General features: G+C 45.4%; 1 protein-coding gene across 1 annotated transcript; it reads right to left on the reverse strand.

The window, feature by feature from the left end:
- Positions 1 to 132: 132 nt before the first annotated feature.
- Positions 133 to 17,492, reverse strand: SPRYD3 (SPRY domain containing 3). The gene is made up of 11 exons (XM_006883882.1): positions 17,384 to 17,492; positions 15,622 to 15,768; positions 14,406 to 14,481; positions 13,634 to 13,758; positions 13,002 to 13,137; positions 11,657 to 11,842; positions 2,201 to 2,350; positions 1,750 to 1,807; positions 860 to 979; positions 600 to 766; positions 133 to 267 (listed from the first exon to the last, which is right to left on the reverse strand). Exons 1-11 carry the CDS (start codon positions 17,404 to 17,406, stop codon positions 133 to 135), a joined length of 1,323 nt encoding a protein of 440 aa, XP_006883944.1. The 5' UTR covers positions 17,407 to 17,492.
- Positions 17,493 to 22,233: the final 4,741 nt, after the last annotated feature.

The following is a 22,233-nucleotide window of genomic DNA, read 5'->3' on the forward strand; positions in this document are numbered from 1 at the left end:
GGCAGGAGGCAGGATGCCTAAGCAGCCCCCAGGGCCTAACGGAGAAGCACATCCTTACGCATGTCAGGAACTGGGCGCTTGGTCCTGCAAAGGGTGAGCAGAGGGAGAAGGGACAGGGCCTGGGAAGAGTCCCTAGCCACTCAAGGGATGCAGGTCCACTTTGACTTTCTCCCCACAACTCAGCATTCCAATGGTGGGGAAAAAGCCCCCAGAAGGTACAACAGCATCCTTCTTCCCGATGATCTTGCCATTCCGAGTGAAGAAAACCTGGAAGTAGGGACAGGGAGGATTGTACAGCAGGTAGGCTCTGGCCTCTTCTCTGAGGATTCTGGAGCTATAGAGACCTGAACTCCAACCATTCCCAAGTCCCATCACAGATTTGAGGACTTAATGTGATACAGGAAGTGACCACAAGAGGGTGTCTTAAGGCTGGAAAGCAGCTTCGTCCCACTAGTCCCACCATTTCAACAGCTCAGTGGTGCAGAACAGCCCCTTACACTGCCAGATTTTGCCTTCTCCTGCCCCTGCTCACACTTCCCCTTCCCTGTGGCCCTCACCCACACCTCAGAGTCCCAGCCCAGCCCCTCTCCCCGACTCACCACCACCTTCTTGCCCTCATGCTCTTGCTCGAGTTCTTCTCCATCTTCTTCCTCTTCCTCCTCTTCCTCCTCTCCCTCCTGGTGCAGGTACATGACATTCCGGACGTTCCGGACAGCCCGAGCAGTTGGGGACAGGATCACTGTGTCACAACTGTCATCACTGTCACCTAGGAGGATGAGGAGACCTCAGTTCCATTTGTGCTCCCCCAACCTAGCAACCCTTGCCCTGACCAGCCTTGCTGGTCACTCAATCCACTTACCCTCGCTGTCCAGAATGTAGTCTCGGGGGAACATGATTCCACAGCCCATAATGTCCCCTTTGTAACAGCGGGGTCCAAAGGGGTCCCCTACACCACTGCCATGGAAGATCTTGCCATCATCTGTTGTGGGAAAGGGAGAGACATACACTTAAAGTGCTGATACCCAACACTCCCAAGAGTGAGCCCTGCTTCAATGCCTTCCCACCTCTATCTCTGGCCCTCTCAGAGGGAGCTAGAAGTGGGGAGACAAACTAAACAAGATAGACAAGGGTGAGAACAGGGCATCAGTAATTTAAAAAAAAAAAAAAGATCAATAACAAACTACAAAGTCTGAGGGGAAACTCCCAGGGGGAACTGTTCTGAAGAGATAAGTCAGGAGGGAGGCCTCTGATAAGCAGGTGTGGGGGCAGGGAAGGGGACCAGGAACTCAGAACAGGAGGTCTGGTCCTGTTCTAAAGAAAAGGCCTGTAAATGTTCATTAAAATTAATAAAATTTAATTTAAAAAAACAAAAACATGTCAATTGTTATACCAAAAAAAAAAGAAAAAGAAAAGCCTAAGGGAAACACACAGACCCAAAGCAGAAAACGTAGATTCTGAAGGACTTGCAGGAAAGGTGCAGAAGGAGCCAACTCAGGGCCCTGGAATGTCCGGTGCAGGCCCAGGTCTCCCACCCCTGTCCTGCTCCCCCGGCTTCCAGGGCCAGGAGGAAAAATACAGAAAAGGAGAAAGCAATAATGGCTTGGACAGGGGTGGTGAGATAGCAGCAGAAGATGCTCCTGCCAGATGCTGGTGCAGAGGTCAGTGTGAGGGGATCAGAACAATTCTGCTTCCACCTCCCACCCCTGCCTCCCCAGGGCCGTCTGCACAGGAAAGCTGTCCTCTGCTCACCAGCATGATAGGCCACGGACCCTCGGCTCCATCCAGGATGCCTGTTCTTGGGATAATCCTGTACCAAGAAAAAAAGTAAATCTATGGTACTATGCACAGAAATAAAAGGAAATAAGGGATTCTGAATCCCCCATCCTTTAGAGTACACCACAACCTGAGAAGTCTTCCCCCCACAACCTGTGGGACCCCTGGGCCTACAGGTACGTGGGGCTGATGGGGAATCAGGGAAGTGAGAAAGGTGCCTAGCTTCCAAGGCTGCCCCCATCCCAGCCAGGCCCCAGCATGTGAGCACACTCTCAGGCCCCTGTGCCAGCACTCTTACAGCCATATGGACAACTGGGGCTTGTCTCAGACTGAAATCTTCCCCCATGGGGCTTCCAGCTCCACTCAACCTCCCCAGCCACATCCCAACAACCGCACAGTGGTACAGCTCCATTAGCACCAATCCCACCTTCCGAGCCAGCCCCAACGCGATGTAGCATTTCTCTCCAGGGTCCACAATCTCCACCTCGAAGTAGTGACTGCGAGTGCTCAGCGGATGCCGGGCCTGGGCCAGTCCCACATCAACAATGCTCTTGCCCTTGCCCAAGTATTCCAGCAGCTGTGGGGGGACGAGAGGGGTAAGAGTGAGATCGGGAAAGCTGTCGGCCCCTTGAAAACCTAGCATCAAGACAGCCCAAGGATACCAATTTTCCATTTTTGACAAAAACTCCTGGGTGAAAAAGGAAGGATAAGAGGTTTAAGATGGGCTTCAATGTTGTAGCGGCAGGGAAGCCTGTGTCAAATTCTATACCTGATCTAAACACCACACAGATCTAAAGGCAATTTTCTTGCTTTTGAAAGACAGTGAAGGTCAGTACAAGGAGCTTCGAGTGGGGATCTCTGGTCTAAGTCCTCCCTGAGATAACCCTGCTGGCTTTCTCTTGAGAAAGGTCTTCCCCAGGGGTCTACAATACAGAGAAACAAAGTACAGTCAAGGCTGAGGACATATGATGGGGCCAGGGTAGATGCAGAGGTTAGGTGCTAGACAAAGATGTTTGGGTAGGGGGAAATAAGCACAGATGCCACCAGCTGAACAATTTCTCAAAATTCTTTTTTTTTTTTTTTTTCAAAATTCTTATTCTATTTGGCTTTGAATGGAGCTGTTCACAGCTGGGAAGGAAGTGCTGATGGGACCCAAGTAATTGAAAATGACCAGATCTATTTTATGTAACATGAGGAAGTGGAGAGGTCAAAATGAAGATAAGAAATGTTCCTGTTCTCAGCCCCTCATTTCAAGCTGGAAGAGGGGTGATAGAAGAGAGAAGAGATGAAGGACAGGTTCTTGGGGCTCTTCAGTCTCACAACAGTCTTGCCTGGGCATGAAGAGGCAGCAACCCCCAATCTGGGAGGATTTATTTATCAGTTGCCATGGCAATAGTGGGGCTATAACTCAACCCCATCCACACTCTCCCCCACCCTCAGCATCACCTGGGATTCCTTAATCCCTTTTTAATTAGCTGAACTGCCCCTCCAGATTTTCTTCTATCCTCCCACTCCTTCAGCACTAAAGAGAATAAACTTCCTGGGAACCTCCTCCACTGATGGCAAGCTATGAGACGCTGTCCTCTCAGCACCCAAGGATTCCTGCCTGAACAGGAGAGTTATGCTTGCCTGCATGGGTGTGGAAGGCTTATGTGCCTCCAGCATCTACCACCCCCTCCCTGGAGAGTGGGCATAGAGAGCTTGGTGTCCCTCTCTATCTTGATCCCCAAAGACCTGCCATCCCCAAGTTCATTCTCCTCCCTTCTCCAAAGAGACTGGGAATGAGGGGCAGACTGGGGGAAGTCAAGGATGTACATCAACTTAAATCCACATCCAGCCTGTCTTTTGATTGCCCAATACTGCCCTGCTCATTTTGGTTATACTGCATCTTTTATATTTGCACTCTAGCCCACATCTTTCTCCATTAGATCACATTGCTTTCTTTCATCATAAAGAAATTCCCTGCAAGGAGTCTTCCAATTGGGTACTAAATAAGACCAATAAGGAGCTCTGGTAGTATGGTGCATAACTTGTAAAATAGCTAAGCAAAAGGTCATCGTTTTGCATCTATCAGCCGCCCCTTCAGAAGAAAGATGTGCCATATCCATTTGTAAAGATTTATAGCCTCAGATACAGTGGACTGCTAGGAGCTGACATAACTTGATGGAAGGGTGTTTCATTTAGGTTTTCATTAAGATCCATAGATTGGCCCTGGTGGAGTAAGTTGATTGATGACTGAAGGTCAGAGGTCTGAGCCAGCTCTGTGGGAGGAAAGACCTAGTAACCTGTTCAGCCTATAAAACCCAGTAGCGCAGAGCTGTGCTGCCGTGTGAGCAGAACTATGAGCCACTTGATGGCATACAACAAAGAAACAAAACAATTACAGCTCAAGGCACCTGGGCACAAGTGGTTGCACTCAATCACTAACCTAAAGTTTGACTGGCTGAACCCATCCAGTGGCACCACGGGAAAAAAGGTCTGGCAATCTGCTTCCAGTAAGCTTACAGCCAAGAAATCCTATACAGCACTTCTACTCTGCATGTGGTTATTAGGTGCCACTGAATCGAGTATGACCCATAGCAATCCTATGAACAGATCTACACCTGTCCCGTCCTGTTCCATTATTGTCACTTCCTGACACACTAGAGCCCACTGAGGCAGTCACCATGTCAATCCATGTGGTTGAGGGTCTTCCTCTCCTTCTCTGACCCTTCACCTTTCCATCATGACTTCAAGGAATGGCCTCTCCTAGAAACAAACCCAAAGTATGAGAGACATAGATTTATCATCTTTGCCTCCAAGGAGCACTCTGGCTGCACTTTCTCCAAGATATATTTCTTTTGGCCGTTCATGGAATGTTCAGTGCTCTTCTCCAAAAACACAGCTCAAAGGCGTCAATTCTTCTTCTGTCATCCTTATCCACTGTGACCAGAAAGGCCATGACCTCGAACAGACACACCTTAGTCCTCAAACTGGCATCATTACTCCTCAATAATTTAGAGAGGTCCCTAACTGCAGACTCTCCCAGAGCTATAAGTCTCCTGATTTCTAACTGCTGGTACCAAGGGTGTTGATTGTTCTACTCTATATACATCGTCAAAAGTGGCTCAATTGCAATGAACAACAATAATAAAGATTCCTGAGGTTTCATCTCTGTTTATTTCTGCATCTTGGTCTGTGTGCTCTCTGCTCAGTGTGAGTTTCTCCTCACATCTCTTCCCTGTGGGCCAAGAGGGATGTGGTCTGACTAGTTTACACTCCACCCAGTCGGAGCAGCCCCCAGCCCACTCTCTCCTTCCAACATTGCAGAGCTGGGTGGGGGACCCCACAGCTGCCCTTAACCCACTCCATCCAACTGGCCTTCACAAAGGAAACACAGTGTTCTCTACTTCCAGAGCCAAAAGAGAGCTGATCCAGATCCCAATCCTTGGGAAAAATCCGCCCAACCATTACCACTGCCTCAGCTGTGTGTGCTGGGGCGAGGGGGTGAAACTACTGCAGTTCCCTTGACAAACAGGGTGGAGAGGCTTAAGCATAAAGGCCAGGAAGACAAAATACACTAACATTGAACTCTCCAACGAACTCTCCACTCCCCCACCCCACAGAGCAGTTCAGAGATGCTGACTCCCTGGATGACTTGTTCCCTGAACAGAATGCCCTCTACTGAAGGCACAACCACCCACTCACTCCTCAGGGTGGAAGCCATCACAATTCAACTGACCCATTCTCTTGCTTCTGACAAAGTTCTCCTAAGGCCTCCAGAGCCATCTCCATTCTCAGAGCACGAGGGAAGTACGGAGGGGCTGGAAGAGGGAAGGAAAGTTCAGACTCTCTGACAGATCAGGTTCATACCTAGCTCCTCACACCACAGCTGTTAAAAACATAGAGGAGCTGGAAAAGCGTGGGAGGGTAAGGCCCTAGAGTCTGCACAGCTAGACTTGATTCTGGCCTCTTAATCTATGTCTTAGATGCCTTTTGCTTTGAAATAGAGCTAAGTTCAAATTTTAACTCTTTTTACTTACTAGTAAGAACACATGTGTCACATAACGTAATAACCTTATGTGATTTCCATTCCTTTCATGGACACAATAGCTGCAACAAGGGACCCTAATATAGCAATGGTCACGGGCTGGGTAACGTTGCATTCTGTTATAAAAGAGGCTGTCATGAGTGAAAGCCAGCTCAACAGGAACTAACAGCACTAAATCTGCTTCTTCTTCAGTATAAACCAGAGGAGATAACAGAACTTGTTTCTCCACAAAACAGATGTGAAGATTACATGAAGAGCTGGTTAAAGGTCAAGCATGGAGCCTGGCACCTAGCAGATGATTAATCTACATTTCTGTCTCTCCTGCACCAGGATTTGGAATTCTATATGGTTACGGTGTGCCATTATGTTCATAGAATAGTCTCACTGAGCTTCCCAGGCTTGATGGAAGCAGACTGCCTTCAAACTACAGATCTTCAGGTTAGCAGTCAAGTTTAACCTCTGTTATCATGCTTGACAATATATTGATACTCCCAAAAAGTTATCCATCATTTCAGAACTAGAACTAACTATAAAGTTGATGAAACCAAAGTGATTCCATTTTGCTGCTCTTCTGACCCTACCTGAATATGTCTCTATGTTCCAGGAAATAGTAAATAATCTGATTAATGTTTACCCCTAAATACAGATTTATGATCTACCCCAAGAGATAAAACTGGGAATGCTAAAATAAAGGAAAATGGCCCCAGGCCCTTAAAACTGCTGTGACTACCCACAACTGGCCAACACAGAATGGATGAATATCTTATTCTTCTCTCTGTTCAGGGCTGATGTCAACTGAGCCTCAGCTGGATAAAGCATGTGCATTTTAAATAAAGCCTATGTGCTACACACATAGCAACATAGTGTTGCTTCTGGGCTTTGTAGTGAGTTTGGACCTTTCACCAGCTGGAACTGCCAAACACAAAGTAAAAGACCCTTTACCTTGCTAAAATGGTTCCTTGGACTCCCTGTATTGGTCATGTTTCTCTAAAGTAGATGACCTGCTTTAGAGGTTACATTACCTAAAATGACCAATTGTCCTCTCCCATTGTTTCTCTTCAAACAATGCCAAATCAATAGAAATGATCCTCCATATCACTGGTGTCAAGGAAATTCTCCCCTTGGGGATACATCATTTCCTCAAGGGCTCTCAAATCTGCTTCCCTCCCTGTCTGCTCTCCATCAGACAGGTGGACTTGATGGCAAAGAGCCCAGGCTGCTGAGCTGCGTGCAGAGCCTGAGGCACCCTACACCCTCCCGCCAAACAGCAGAGCCTTTCCAGACTCTTCTCCCCTGCTGGTACTCGCCCTTGTCCCCTTGCCAGCTGAGACCCTAATCCCTCTTGACAGGAGCAAGGGAGGACTCAGTGCCCAGAGGGCCAAGGAGCAGCTGAAACAGGAACCTTGAACATGCTCCCCACTGGCCAGCTCAGGCCCCAACATGGTCTTCTCCATGAGCTGGGTCTAGGGAGGACCCCCAGGAGGGTGGGACCTCAATCATTTCTTTTGTATATCAGAGCTGTTGCCCTGTCACTAAGGAGTTGTCAGAAGGAGCTACGAACAGGAAAGAAAGATAGAATGAGTCTAATCCCCCAGTTTTAACTACTGCCCCCCACCCTTCGAACATTACCTCACCAGGCAAGGCCTGGAGGCAGGTATAGGGGGGTGTGCTCAGCAAATGCAACAGTAATTCTTAAACATCTGTAGTCCTCTTGGGAGGGGGAAATCTTTTTAGGAGAGGAAACTAAGGCCACCAGAGGCCAGGGGAAAACTCTATATTCAAGAAAGTGCTGAAACTGTCTATGTACAGATGCTTAGATACAAATAAAAACAGCAAAATGCTAACAACTGTGGCATCTAGGCAGTTGGGTATCTGAACCTACCACTCAACAAATTCAACTCACTGCCACTGAAACGGAATCAACTCATAGCTTGTAGGAAGCCATCCTGAGTACATGCAGCCGCCACCCCTGTCCATCTCTGGGACTATGCCTACCTCTTAAATCAGCACCTGTAAATCAACACCTTGGGGCATGCCCCTCCCTCTCTTTTGTAAACTGATAACCTAGGGCTGGGTTCCCTGGCAGCCCTGCCTACTCCGCTGCCTATTTATAGCAGAATTCATCGAATAAATTTGGGCTTGATCAGGAATCTTTGTCTTGCCCCAATCTCTCGTGTCCCTGCTCCTCTTTTAATCCGCACAGGTTCCACTCTAGAACACGTATGAACCCGCAGGTCGGTTTCAGCTGGCAGTTACAATAGCTGACTCTCCCGCTACCTTCCGGGGCTGTAAATCACACAGAAGAAGAATGCCCAGCTTTCTCTCTCGGAGCCAGCATGGATCTAAACCACCAAAGAAGACCTGCCTTTGGGTTTGCAGTGCAACTCCCTACAGCATACACCACCAGAGCTCACAATCTGCATCTATACTGTCCTATTTTTTCAAATTTCCTGTATGGTTGAAATTTTTCATAATGACGTTTGAATAGGAAGGGAAAAAAACCCAAAAGACCAGGAATTTAGTTACTTCTTTGTGGGAAGAACTAATGAGAAGAGGGGAAATTACTCCAAATCAGAGAGTAAAAATTCCAAGGTCGCCAAGTAAATTCAGCTAGAGGGGTCTTGACTAAAAAAATTCAGCAAGAGATTCCCAAGGAAAATGAGGATTTACACTTAGGAGTTATGGATTCATCTAATCAGGATGGGAACAGGAAGAAAGGAGGTGACTGGAGACAGAAGTCCAGGAATATGGGTAGTAACATGTATCCTGACTGACTTATAACATGAATCAATTCTGACTCATAGCAACCTCCTCACTGGGTTTCTTTAGGATACAAATCCTAACAGCAGGAGAAGGCCCATCTTTCTTTTGAGGAGCCACTGTGGATTCAAGCTGCCAGATCTGGTTAGTACCCAACAGGCTACAGAGTACATCATGTATTAGACAGTAGAAAAGGAATGGGGTGAGAGTCAAAGAATTCCTTTCTGGGCCTAGTTTTGATACTAATTGGCTGTTTGACATTTGAACACATTTCTTCACTTTTCTTTGAAACTATTTTCATCAATAGTAAAATGAGAGGCTATTATTAGGAAGTGTGTGGGTATATATTAGGCTGTCACACTGACTGAAAGAGGGGCCTCCTAGAATTTGTAGCTAAGTGCCAGGAATGCAAATGTCCTGCGCACTGGAGAACTGTCCTTCCTAAAATGCCAACAACTGCCTAGAAGCCCCATTTAAATGACATTAAGTGAGCTCCTAAATCCTATAGTTCTAAACAGCATTCTACTGAGAATAAGGACTAATTACTCTCATTATCCAGAGCAAGAAAAACAAAAGCAGGCGGTCTAGGGTCACAAGGGCAATCCAATAGCTGTTGATTTTAGGAGCCACCCAGTCAGTTATCACTCCCAGGGACCTTATAAGTACAGATGGATACCTTGCTCTGTTCTGTGCCATCCTTGCGATCACTCCCATGCCACATACAAGCTCACTGTTATTGTTAATGTGTCAATTCATCTCCCTGAAGGTCTTTCTCCTTTTTATTGGCCTTCTACCTTTCCCAGTGTGATGTCTTTTTCCAAGGATAAGCCCTCCAAGGACAACATACCTAAAGTATATGAAATGAAGTTTCAACATCCTTGCCTCAAGGGGCATTCTGGTGCTAAGGTGGGAGGGCCAGGAATGGAAATAGCAAGAATGGGTTAACAGCAATAGAATGGATTGAGAAATTATGGTACATTTACACAATGGAATACTATGCAGCAACACAGAAGCAATGATTTTGTAAATTACTACCTATCTTAAGAGGGACTGGAGAGCATTATGCTGAGTGAACTTGGTCTCATAAGGACAAATATTGCATAAAACCATTATTGTAGAATGAGTATGAGGATCCAAGGGGGGGTGTGGAAGCAGAGGAGTGAGGATGAGTGGGGAAGGGAGTAATTATAGGGTAGCATAATTTGATGGGTGAGGGGGTGAAGAAAACGAGAAAGATCCAATGTGAAAAACAATGTATTCTAACTTTGTAAATAAATCAGCATAATTAAAAAAAGAAAGGCAAAAAATGTGGAGAAAAAAAAAAGAATGGGTTAACAGGAGACAGCTGTGCTACAGGTCATTAGAAAGAGGGGGCAAGGGCATGGTCCCGAAGACCTCTCCCAGTTCTTCCAGGCTGACATAACTACAATTGCTGGATCAGACAAACAGTGAATGGTGAGAAGGGACAGGAAGGAAGCAGCCAAAAAATAAATGGGGAAGGGAGGCCCAAGGGGATGGAAGAAACTGGGCAAGTCAACTCTGTTTAAAAGGTGGAATGGCTCGCCAGACTAGAGAGGCCCATGACCCGCATGAGGTTCATGCTCAAGTCGGCCAAGAGAAGCAAGAGCTCCAGAGGTAGTCTCCCCCCACACCAGCGACCCAAGGCTGGAGTGAGGGTCTGAGACAGGAGCCACAGTCAAGAGCTATGTCTGAAAAAGAAAAAAAAAATTCTAAATAAGTGGCCTTAAGGCATTGGTGGTAGAGCAGAGAGGAAGGAAAGCTATTTATAAATGTCTACAGGATTCTGCATCAATTGGAAAAGACTGCGTGGGAGGTGCTGGGAGCAGAGTGGGGACAGGTCCAGGCAGGGAAAGGGTGTCAGGAAAGCACTCTTGAGGAGAGGTCAGGGATAAGAGTTGGAACATCACCCTGGCACAGTCCCAAGTTCAACTCTGAAGATGTTGTCAAAATGAAGGAAGGAGAAAAGACAGAAAATGGATGAGGGCTGAGGAGTGGACATCTGAGACCTCCTGGCTCATAGCCACTGCAGCCCCTGGACTCTAGTGCTGGAAGTGGGTGCAGGATGTCCAAAGCAACAGGAGGGCATGATTTCTACCATCTCCCCTTAAGTCTAATTCACCTTGAACGCCAAAAGAGGGGCCTTGCTCATAAGCCACCCCTACCTCCCACTGTTTCTGTTTTGCTATCAAAGGCTGACTTGAAAACAGGGTGGGTTGGGGTGAGAAGGGCAGAGGGTGGAGAAAAAGGCCAACCACCTGGGGGGCCTGGGAGCAAGGGGGCAATGGAGGGACAATTCAAAGTGGGAGGCCAAAGCAGTCCACTAAAGGTCAGCTCTGGAACCCTGACTCAGCTTCCACTTGCTCTCAACATTGCATGAAGCTCTGAGGTGGACATGAAGAAATTCCCTCCCTCAGGGCCTATGTGCTTCCCAGGAATGTTTAAAATTTAGAGACAGATTAGAGTAGATATGATGAGATGACATATAAAGCAAGTCTTGAAGGGTCAATGCTTCTCACTAAATCTTGGTCTGTCTCCATTCTCATCCTCTATAAAAGGTAGATGAGATTGAATTGACATCTATTCATAAATGATCTCAGAGAAAAAGGTAGATGAGATTGAACTGACATCTATTCACAAACGATCTCAGAGAATACCAAAAGATAGGGTATCTGTAAAACTGTGACCAGGCCTGCCACCCAGCCCTGTGCAGGAAAAACCTGGGCCATGGGAGCTCAGAGGAAGCCAAAAGGGAATACAGGTGGATCAGCCTCAGGCCCTTAAAAACAGGTATGCAGGGTAGCAGAGGGCACCAGATACTGAAAGATCTAAAAAGAGAACCGCTACTCTCAAATTAAGGGAAAGGGAAAACAGAGGAACCAGCATTAGAGAGAGAACACAGCTCTATCAAGGCCCCAGACTATCCTCCCAAAATTCTCAAATTTCCCAAACTCCACCATAGACAGTGTCCCCACTTTCCATTCTCACTAGTTAGACATGCTTTTATGAGGCACAAAGGTGCTCTGCCCAACCCTTCCGGCCAAGCTCCCCTCCTGTCCCACTGCCCTGACTTACAGTTCCACAGACTCTGACGTCATGCAGCCGGCCCCACTCATCCTCGTAACTGTCTACCATCATGACACTGTCATCTTCTCGGCCCAGCTCAGCATTGAGGTGCAGCCGCACCTCTTCACCCAGAGAGTGCATGCCTACTGCTGGAAACAGTCCATCCGGGGACATGGGCATGATTGTGGACCCCACCTATAGTAGAGGGAGGGAGAGACAAAGAACAACAGTCCATTTTTCCAGAGCTCAACTAATTCTCACACATCTAATTCTCCCAGGTATTTTAAAAAATAAAGAGAGAGAAAGAGAGAGACGGTATGAAAGTTTAAGTTTGTTAAGCACTCCTAGTTGAATAAAACAGCCACAGAACTAGACGCCAAACACAATTAAAAACTGGTCTCTCTCTCTCCTATTTGCTTTTATCCCATCTCTTTATCTCTGAAAAAGGCAAGAAAAAAAATGAAACCATGGAAATAAAACGCAGAAAAGTCATTTTCCCAAAAGCCTTCAAGTAAATACTCCAAAGAAGATATCCAGCATAATCAGCCAGGCCATTATCTTCCTTTCTTTCAGTCCACTTAAAACCTTCCTTGATATTTGTGTCTTCTAGGTTGCAACACCCCCATGATACATCTTGAAGGATATGTACATGTACAGCCAAGCACAATCAATAAGAGTGCATCTGAATTCCAAAATCAATCTCCATAATAGTCTATGTGTTTCCTACTGCCAAAGGGGCCCTTTAGAGTAGTGAGAGAAGATCTTCACCCTGAAACCCACAGCGTCCCTTTTCAGCAGGAAGTAGCTAAGAGAATACGCCGTCCCCTTTTCCTTATGACTCAGGGTGAAGTCTCTCTCAGGGAGGAGTGATAGGGAATGGCAAAGGATACACTGACAAAGAAGATTAATCAGAACTGGCTTTGACAAGCACTGTGGCATTTGGACAAGAACAAACTGGGAGGAGGGTAGAGAGAATAGTGCAACAATGAATGAGTGGAAGCCCAAAATCTCTGTAAATGTTTATGAAAATTAATAAAATATAATTATAGAAAAAAAAAAACAACAAAAAACCTTCCTTGATTTCACCAAATTCCATTCCCTATAGTTTTAATCATTCCTCCATCCATTCCTGCCCCATATACCTGCCATGTGGGGTATGTCCCAGCTTCTCCCACATAGGGGAAGTGTTTTCTCCTACACATAGGGTGCTTTAAGAGAAAATGCGGTTGGACAGAAAAAGATGGGAACTTTGGGACCCTTGTCAATCCCCAGCCAAAAGATTCTTTCTAATCACTGACCACAAGTCCTTGGCAGCTTCAGGCTTCTTAAATCCCACTCAGTATTCCCCACTCACCCGTTTTCCATTTTTGGTGAAGAAGATCTGAGCAGTCTGCACATCAAAGGATACAGGCTCAATGCCACAGCCAATTCGGTCTCCAGAATTACATTTTGACCCGAACTGACGGCCCTTGGCTCGGCCATTATACAGCCTGTGGACAAAGCAGGTCCGACACAGGGTTCAACCTTGGATTCCCAACCTCTTGAGGGCACTGACAGCTAAAATCTCATCTTGTTGCTCCTAGTCCCCTCTGATGGCACCTACTTATGTCATGGTTATGAACTTTACTTTCTCTTCTAAGTGTATAAAACTCCAAGGCTAGCCATCAGGCCACCTCTCTATCTTGACCTAAAAAATTTATGAAACACTCCAAGAAAGATACAGGAATGGGAAAAGCAATTTTTCCTATTTTTTCATTGTCATCAGCTCAGAATAAACTCACAGCTGATCCTCCCCTGGGTTTACAAACTGTCCATCTTTCTCCTGTGGAATCACTGACAGGCTCAAACTGCCAGAGAGGTTTGGCCTTCATAGCCTCTGGGTTAGCAGCTCATTTCCCTACACACTACACCACCAGAGCTCCCTTCACATATACGATTTCTCAGATTCATACAAAAGGGGTCAGGCTCCATAGGGAGGCAACTTACTTGCCATCATCAGCATGGTAGGCTACAGAGTCCGGCAACCAGCCAGGCTGGTGATCCAAGCTGTAGTACTGAGGGACCAGTCCAACAGCAATGGTCCCTCGAACCCCACTGTCCACAATAGACACCTGAAATGAAGGGAAAGGGCCCAGTTAGGAGGGATGGAAAAAGGGTGATGAACTGTTCCTGGCAGGGAGGGGAGTTAAGAGATCAAAGGGGGCTAAAGCTCAAAGACACAAACATGGAAGGGAATCAGAGAAAATTTAGGGGAGGAGTTGTTGTTGTTGTGTACCATCGAGGAGTTGGAAGCAACCCATAGCTGACCCTATGGTAGGTTTTCAGAGGCAGTTAATCACACGGGAGAAGACTGCCCATCTTTCTCCTACAGAGCGGCTGGTGGAATCAAACCACATGTCTTCAGGATTACAGTGCAGCTTCTTGCCACTAGGCCACCAGAGCTCCCTAGGGGAGGTGTAAGGGCCTACTTTTCCATAAGTACTCAGAAAATTGGGAGATAGAGTAAATGCTGGGGCTGGGTTAGGGGGCTAGTAAGGATATTGGTCAAAGTCTGGGATATGGGTCAAAAATCTACCCAGGTGACAGTCAGGGAGTGGATGTGAATGGACTCCAGGGTACCTATCCCTCTGATTAGGGACCATTCTCTCCTGTTCCATTTTCCTAGCTAACAGTGTAGCCCTGATATAAAACTAAAAGGAGAAGATTATAAGCCCAGTGGAGGAGCTCCTCTGCTGTACCCTCCTACTGCCTTGATCACCTCAAAATAATTGCTGTCCTTGGTCAAGGGTCGAGAAGCCACATAGCAGCCAACTTCACCGGAGTTTCCATGGTAACTGAAAGAGGAATGGGGAAAAGTTCCATTAGATTTCTAGCCCAGGACCTAAGATGACTGCTCCAGCACCCCCACCCCCAACCAACAAGGAGCAGCACAGAGGAGAAAGCAGAAGGGGCCATAATACTTCAGCCTGAACAACATTATAAGAAACTATGGAGTATAGAAGCCACCTCAACCTTTTTACTGCCTCCAGTCAAGGTCTAACCTATAACACACTAATACAAGACTAGCTTTCCCTTCATTTTCAGAGGGAAAAGGATGCACAGCTTCTCTAACTTTTCTATTAGGGGGTCTAACAAGTCTGTCTAACCTCAATCCCTCACACCATAGACTCAGCCTTTTTCTTTTAGTTCCATCCTCAGTGAAGCTGAAGAATGGCTGGTATCTACTCTCTATACCAAAGATTATTGTTGTTGTTGTTATGTGCTGTTGAGTCACATATGACTCATAGCAACCCTATCTATGTACAACAGCTCTGAACCCTGCTTGATCTTGAGACAATTTCATTGTCTCCGACACACCTACCCCCATTACCCCAGTTACTGGGTCAATTCCTCAAATAAGATTCATAGATTAAAAGAAAGTTATTCACTCCTCACTTCTCAGCTTCTTGTCTCTAAATATTACTACTTCCTTCCCTCTTCAGTGACAACTCACTAAAAGAACTAGGTTCAGGAGTCAGAAGAGGTTTGAGACAGCAAAGAGAGAAAAGCAAAACAAATAAACACAAGGGTTGGAAAACATGGGAGGTGGTGAATAGAACTGTCCTTCCTTTGAAACAGGAAATCTGTTGCCTTAAAAATAGCTAGTCTTCACCAAACCCAATCCCTAAGATACAGGAAAAAGGGACTCAGAGACCTTACTGATCTATGAGCTCTCTTACCAAGGCCCTACATCAAACCTTTGCAGTCTCCTATTACTGACATGCTAGCTTCTACTGCACAATCAGGATAGACCGTTATGGATCAAAATAAAGCAGAAAGGAGTTCAGGGGGAAGACACCACACTGTTCCACTCAGAAAGGTCTCCTGAGTCCACAGCATTTTCTCCTCCAGTATAGACAGTACTCTGAAAGAGCCTTAGCATCTCTAGGATGTGGCACAGAAAGAAATATGTGGAAGAACTCCCCTAAACTTACCTCAAAGTATCTCCGTCTACAAGGATGTGCTTGAACCTCTCCTGGTATCTGAAAGCCCGCACCTCCCGAATCTCCCGGATCCGCCGGCGCCAATTCAGAAACCGGTAGTGCAGGTTGAGATCATCCATCTTGTTCATGAGAACAAACCTGTCAAGGAGGTAAGAGTATTGAGGAGTAAATAGGGTCCCGAGCCTGCTGAACCCAGAATGCGGGGAGAGCACTGGACTTGGATTCCGCTGTACCGACAGAGCGCCTCCATTCCTACAGTCAGCCTTTCATCCAACAAACATTTACTGTGCTCCTTGTGATATGCTCTACACTCGGTACTAAGAAAAAGGCCCCTGGTGGTACAGTGCTAAAGTACTCAGCTGCTAACAAAAAGGTCAGCGGTTCAAACTCACCAAGCTACTGCACAGGAGAAAGATGCAGCAGTCTCAGTCTTGCTTTCATAAAGATTACAGCCTTGGAAACTCTATGGGGCAGTTCTACTTTATTCAACAGAATCACTATAAATTGGAATTTACTCAGTGACAATGGGTTTCAGAGACCAAGTATATGGCTGTGAACAAGATAGACAGATGGGATCCTGTTATCATAGGACTTCCATTCTAGTGCATGTGGGGGGGTGGGGATGTAAGGGTAATAAACAGGACAATTTTAAACAGTAAAGAGAAAACCAAGGTAAGGTGGTTGATCAAGAATCAGGGGGAGATATTTTTATAGAATACACAACGAAGGCCTGTCTGAAATAACATTTGAGTTGATATAAAAAAGAGCCACTAATCATTTAATAAGCCCATGTTAAGATATTCCAGGTAAAAGGCCAGCCAGGATAGTTCTTGGGGGTGGGAGAGATTTTGACAGAGAAGAAAAACAGAAGGCCAAGTTGGCTAGCGTGTCAGGAATATGGACCATGAAGAGTTCTGAGAGGAAGACAAGGGCCAGATCATGGATTTTGTTTCAACTGTGATGGGAAACCTTTGGGAAGTTTTGAGTAACGACATCATATTATCTAGTTTATATTTTTAAAAAGATCATTCATGTTGCTGGTTAGGGAATTGAACATATGGGGAATATGAACAGATGAGGGTGAAAAATCAGGAGATTCTTGGAATAATCCAGATGAGAGATCGTGCCCACTTAAATGGTGCCAATGAAGATGAAATGAAAAGGATGATGATCTGCATATTTAAACTACCAGCTGTGCCAACACATGAATGAATGAGTAAACTTTCCTGGGAGTCAAAAGTGCACAAGGGTCCTATGCAGCTCTGACAGTTCCCTATACTGGCTTACTGAACTGAATCCCAGTGTGGGGATGGCTACCCATCTGTAGCAACTGCAAACACCCACCCCCACCATGAAGCCTAAAAGGGTGGGCACCTATAGGGCAGCCATAAAACTCCCCTCCCAAGCACTGGCCAGGCCTGATCCCAGGTAGATGCTGGCCATGCTCCAGACCTAGGGGCGTCTGGTTACCCAGAACCTCACAGCAGACCTGCACCCCGCCTCCACCCCAGAACAGTGTGGCCACTCAGCCGAGACCTGAGTATCACCGGGCTCCGATCAGTCAATGTGGATACGCCCAGTCTCCCCAGGCCCTGCAAGGGAATCGGGAATGCTAGAGGAAGGAAGTCCAGCGACCAGAGCACAAGGCTCCGCCCCCGCCCCCGGAACCACCGCCCAGGACCCCCGCCTCCAGCCTCAGGCTCCCGGGAGACCCGAGGCTTCGGGTCCCCGCCTTCCGCCGATCCCCGCCTACCGGGGCCTCCGAGTCCTCCTCATCCATAGGCCTCTCAGCTCCGCTCACTAGCTCTCCGGCCGCCGCCACCACACACATCCGGGTCCCCGCCCTGCCTACGCTCCAGAGGCCCGCCCCTCCCTAATCCGAGCCAATCGGCAGTGGTCAATTAAGATAGGCACTTTAAAGAGCCAATCGAAGCACAGAGGCTGTGTCTGGGGCGCGGCCCAGTGAACCCAGGTACCTAGCGCAGGGCAGGGTCCGGTGTTCGGAGGGTGGCGGGAGGCGACGTGGCAGTGCGAACCGAGACCCAGGTCCCCTGCACGCCAAGGGGGCGTGAAGGGGCGGCTCCTTCGCTGGGCGGGACAGATGGAGAAGGTCGCTACTTACCAAAAAATACTGGCAATATTTCTTAACTGCTTATTTTGTACCAGACGTGATGCTAAAAGCTTTATTAGAGTGTCCTCTTAATCCACTCAACAATCTTATGAAATAAATAGTATTATTATTCCCTTGTTAAAATGAACCTGAGGCTCAAAGGAGTTCAATTTTGTTAGCCTGTGCACTTAGCTTATTACCGTAAGTCTTAGATACTCTCTAGCTCCCTAACATCCATTTCATGTCACTGTTAGTTTATTATGGAAAAGGCATTTAATTCCAAGAGGAAGAAATGCTTCATACAGAAGCCCAGTAGCATGAAGTAGCAAGGTGAGGAACTGCTGGTTTGGTCTGGCAAAAGGGAAAGTTAGGTTGGGGTCAAGCTGGGCGGAGTAAGCTTACCAAAAATCATTGTTATTGGACACTTGTAAAAAGATTTAGGAGTATTCCGGGAGAAATTAACAACCTAAATTGGAACATATTCTATAGAAACTCTTCCCGCATTCATGGAGTTCTGCTGATCATGGTTCCTGCTTTCAGTTACAGGCAGGGAAAGACCACAGCCAGCAAAAGACCATGATAGGGACACTGCACAATTTTTAGTCAAAAGCTTATAAGATTGATTCTAGGGTTTCCACCATTGGTGCCTAATTGTAAGGTGATAGGAACAATGACTTGTGGGAATCATTAAGAACAGAATCAGGCAAATAAATGCTCATCCTCAAGCTGGTCTTTTGTAAGTCCACAGAGACTACCACAATAGGCTTGAGCAGGACAGAAATAGGGAAAGGTTCAGTTCTATTGTTCATAGGGTCACTGGGGGTCTTAGTCAACTTGATTGCACCTAACCACAAAAACAACAAGCCAGTCTTGCAGCTGTGATTAATCGCTACACTTCCTTTGAGGGCAAAGCCACAATTGAGGTAAGTTGTTGCTGTTGTTATGTGCTGTAGAGAGGGAACTGAGTCATTGCTAACCCTCTAGCAGATTTTTAGAGGCTATAATCTCATGAGGATCCGCTTCCATAATAGCTTGCCTCTGGAAACCCTATGAACCTGGAGAGAGGATGAAAGACACCCAAGCGTTGAGAACTCTCCTTCATAGGGTCACTATGAGTTGCCTGTGACTCAACAGCACTTAACAACAACAACATAATCTCATGAAAGGAGATTGCCCATTTTTCTCCCTTGGAGCAGCTGGTGGATTCTGACTGCTTGCTTTTGAATTGTCAGTGAAGCTCCTTACCCACTAGGCCACCAGAAATCCCTATGAATTAAGAAGAAACTCAAATAGCATCTGAGGCCATATTAACAATTCCAGTAGAGTTAAAACTTTGCTTCAGACCTCAGCCATCCCCAAACCAACTATATCAGGATTTTAAATTCTAATACAATCCAACTAAACAGATACATGCACACCTATGCTTATTTTTACTTTGTTCACAATAGCAAAGAGTTGGAAACAACCCAAGTGCCCATCTACAAATGAATGGATAGAGAAGCTCTGGTATATTCACACGATGGAATGCTATGCTGCATTGAAAAACAAGGAACTCATGAAATATTACACAAAATGGGTGACCCTGGAGGACATTGAGTGAAATATCTCAGTCACAAAAAGACAAATATACTTATAAAAGACGACTGACATAGGGGTTGGGGGGAGACTGAGAAAGATGAGATAAATAATGTATACTGCATTGAAACAGATGAGGGAGAGAACTCCTTAAAAGGGATATATGATTAGATATTATTGTTAAGACTGGAGTACAGAACGAAAGTAGCATAGTGAAATGAACTTGGAGGGAGGGATTGAATAACAAGGAAAGAATTTTTTTCTTTTACTTTTCAAAAAGAAAAGCTAATTGGGGGGGGTGGGCAGGGTGAAAAGTGCAACAATGAATGAATGGAAATCCAAAGTCTCTGTAAACTTTCATTAAATAAATTTAAAATTTAAAAAAATCTAATATAATCCCTTTTCTGACCCTGGATTTTAAAAATCCTTTAACTACATTTACATAATAGGCAGAGAGCTTTGTTAACCCTGCCTAATGTCACGAAGCTGAAGGCTGAAAGGTTTGTCCTGACTCAGAATTCTATCCTGTTAGTTTCTCTAATAAACCCTTTAATTGTGAATACGGTTCTGTGTGGTCTGTGAGATACTGCAACAGATTTCAGATCCAGTAGAACAGTAAGACTGATGTTAGAATTAGTTAGAAAAGTTTGAAGTTGGATCCATAATCAACACCCATGGAGGCAGCAGTCAAGAAATCAAAAGATGTGTGACATTGGGGAAATCTGCCTTCAGGACCTATCCAAAATTCTAAAGAGCAAGGATGTCTGTTTAAAGACTTAAAGTGTGCTTTATACAAGCTACAGTATTTTCAATTCCTTCTTATGCACCTAAAAGTAGGACAATGAATAAGGATGACAAAAGAAGACTTGATGCCTTTGAATTGTGGTGTTGCTGAAGAGTATTGAACATACCACAGACCGCTTGTCCTATCCTGTGCCATCTTCATCATCCCTGATGTACTTGTGCCCATTGCCACAGAGGCTGAATCAGTTCATCCCATTGAGAGTCTTCCTCTCTATCACTCACCCTCCAGCTTCCCAAGCATGATGCCCCTCTCCAAGGAATAGCTTCTTCTAGCAACATGCCTAAAGCATGGGAGATGAAGTTTTATCATCTTTGCCTCTAAGAAGCACTCTGGCTGCACCTTCTCCAAGATGTATCTGTTTGTTCATTTGACAGTCCGTAGGATATTCAGTACTTTTCTCCAACACCATAACTCAAAGGTATCAATTATCTTCTGTCATCCTTATTCATTATCCAGTTCTCAGCAGCATAGCAAGTGTTTAAGAAGATCATATCTTCACTGCAATCCCAGAGGTAAGCGGTTTGAATCCACCAGATGCTCTGCTGGAGAAGGAGGGGCAATCTCCTCCTGTATAGTCAAATCTAATTTGATGGTACACAAACACAAAAATAATAATTAAAAAAAACCCAGCCAAAACTGTATCCTGTATCAGATACACATTAGTCCTCAAACTGACATCATTGTCCAGCAATAATTTGGAGAGCTCCCCAACTGCAGATTTTCCAAGTGCACTATGTCTCTTGATCTCCCGACTGCTAGTACCAAGTGTATTTGATTGTGGATCCAAATAAGATGAACTCACTGACACTTTCAATCTTTTATCCATCTATCATGATGTTGCCTATCAGTCCAGTGGTGAGAATTTTTGTTTTCTTAATGTTGAGATGCAATTCTTATTGAAGGATGTAATGTTTAACATTCTGCAGGAAGTGCTTCATGCTCTTCTCACTCTCAGCAAACAAGGTTGTGGCATCTGCATAACAAAGGTTATTAAAGAATCTTCTTCCAATCCTGATGCCATATTCTTCTTCACAGAATACAGCTTTTTGAATAATTTGCTCAGCATATTGACTGAATAGGTATAGAGAAAGGACAGCCCCGACACACTCCTTTCTTAATTTTAAACCCTATGGTGTTCCCTCAGTTGTAGGTACAGGTTTTGCATGAGCACAATTAAGTGTTTTGGGATTCCCATTCTTCTCAATGTTAGCCATAATTTGTTATGATCCATACAATCAAATACCATTGCAGTAAAGCACAAATAGATATTTTTCTGGTATTCTTTGCTTTCAGCTATAAAACTTCAGACATCAGCAATGATAACCTTGGTTCCATGGCCTCTTCTAAATCCAGCTTAAACTTCTGGCAGTTTTCTGTCCATGTACTCTTCTAGTTGTTTTGAATGATCTTCAGCAGTATTTTACTTGCATATTATATTAATGATACTGTTTTATAATTTCCATTTCTGTTGGATCACCTTTCTTGGGAATGAGAACAAATACAGATCTCTTCAAATAATTTAGCCATGCAGCTGTCCTCCAAGTTTCTTGAGACTGGTGAGCACGTCCAGGCTTGCGTTTGTCATTTGAAGCATGTTAATTGGTATCCCATTGATTTCTGGGACCTTATTTTTTGCCAATGCCATAACTGCAGCTTGAAGTGTGATAGGATATTATCCATATACATACAAGGAAAGCAGGAGTGGCATCTACTTCCTAAACAGCGTGCCTCTGAAAACTCTATGAACTTAAATAAATGACGATACTTATAGAAAGGCTTCAGGCCTTTTGTTCATAAGGTCGCTATGAGTCATGCTCAACTCAATCAACAATTGAGTTGGTGATTGCTCAACGACAATCAACAACATACTAGGTTAACATAGTACTTCCTGAAATATTTCAGTATTGGTCAATTCTTTTTGGTGCACTCCTTCAATCTTCTTCCCTCAGCCCCCTTCAATCTTCTTTTGATGCTTTTTGGATCATTCAAGATTTTGCCTGTAGTTCTCTCACTCAGTATTGCAATTTAGGCCTAAATTTATTTTTCAGTTCTTTTAGCTTGAGAAATACCAAGCTAGTTCTTCCCTTTTTATTCTCCCACTCCAGCTCTCTGC

Source organism: Elephantulus edwardii, unplaced genomic scaffold (assembly GCF_000299155.1).
Source record: "Elephantulus edwardii isolate Elephantulus edwardi_28Jun2011 unplaced genomic scaffold, EleEdw1.0 scaffold00030, whole genome shotgun sequence".
In the NCBI taxonomy this organism is placed as follows: Eukaryota; Metazoa; Chordata; class Mammalia; order Macroscelidea; family Macroscelididae; genus Elephantulus; species Elephantulus edwardii.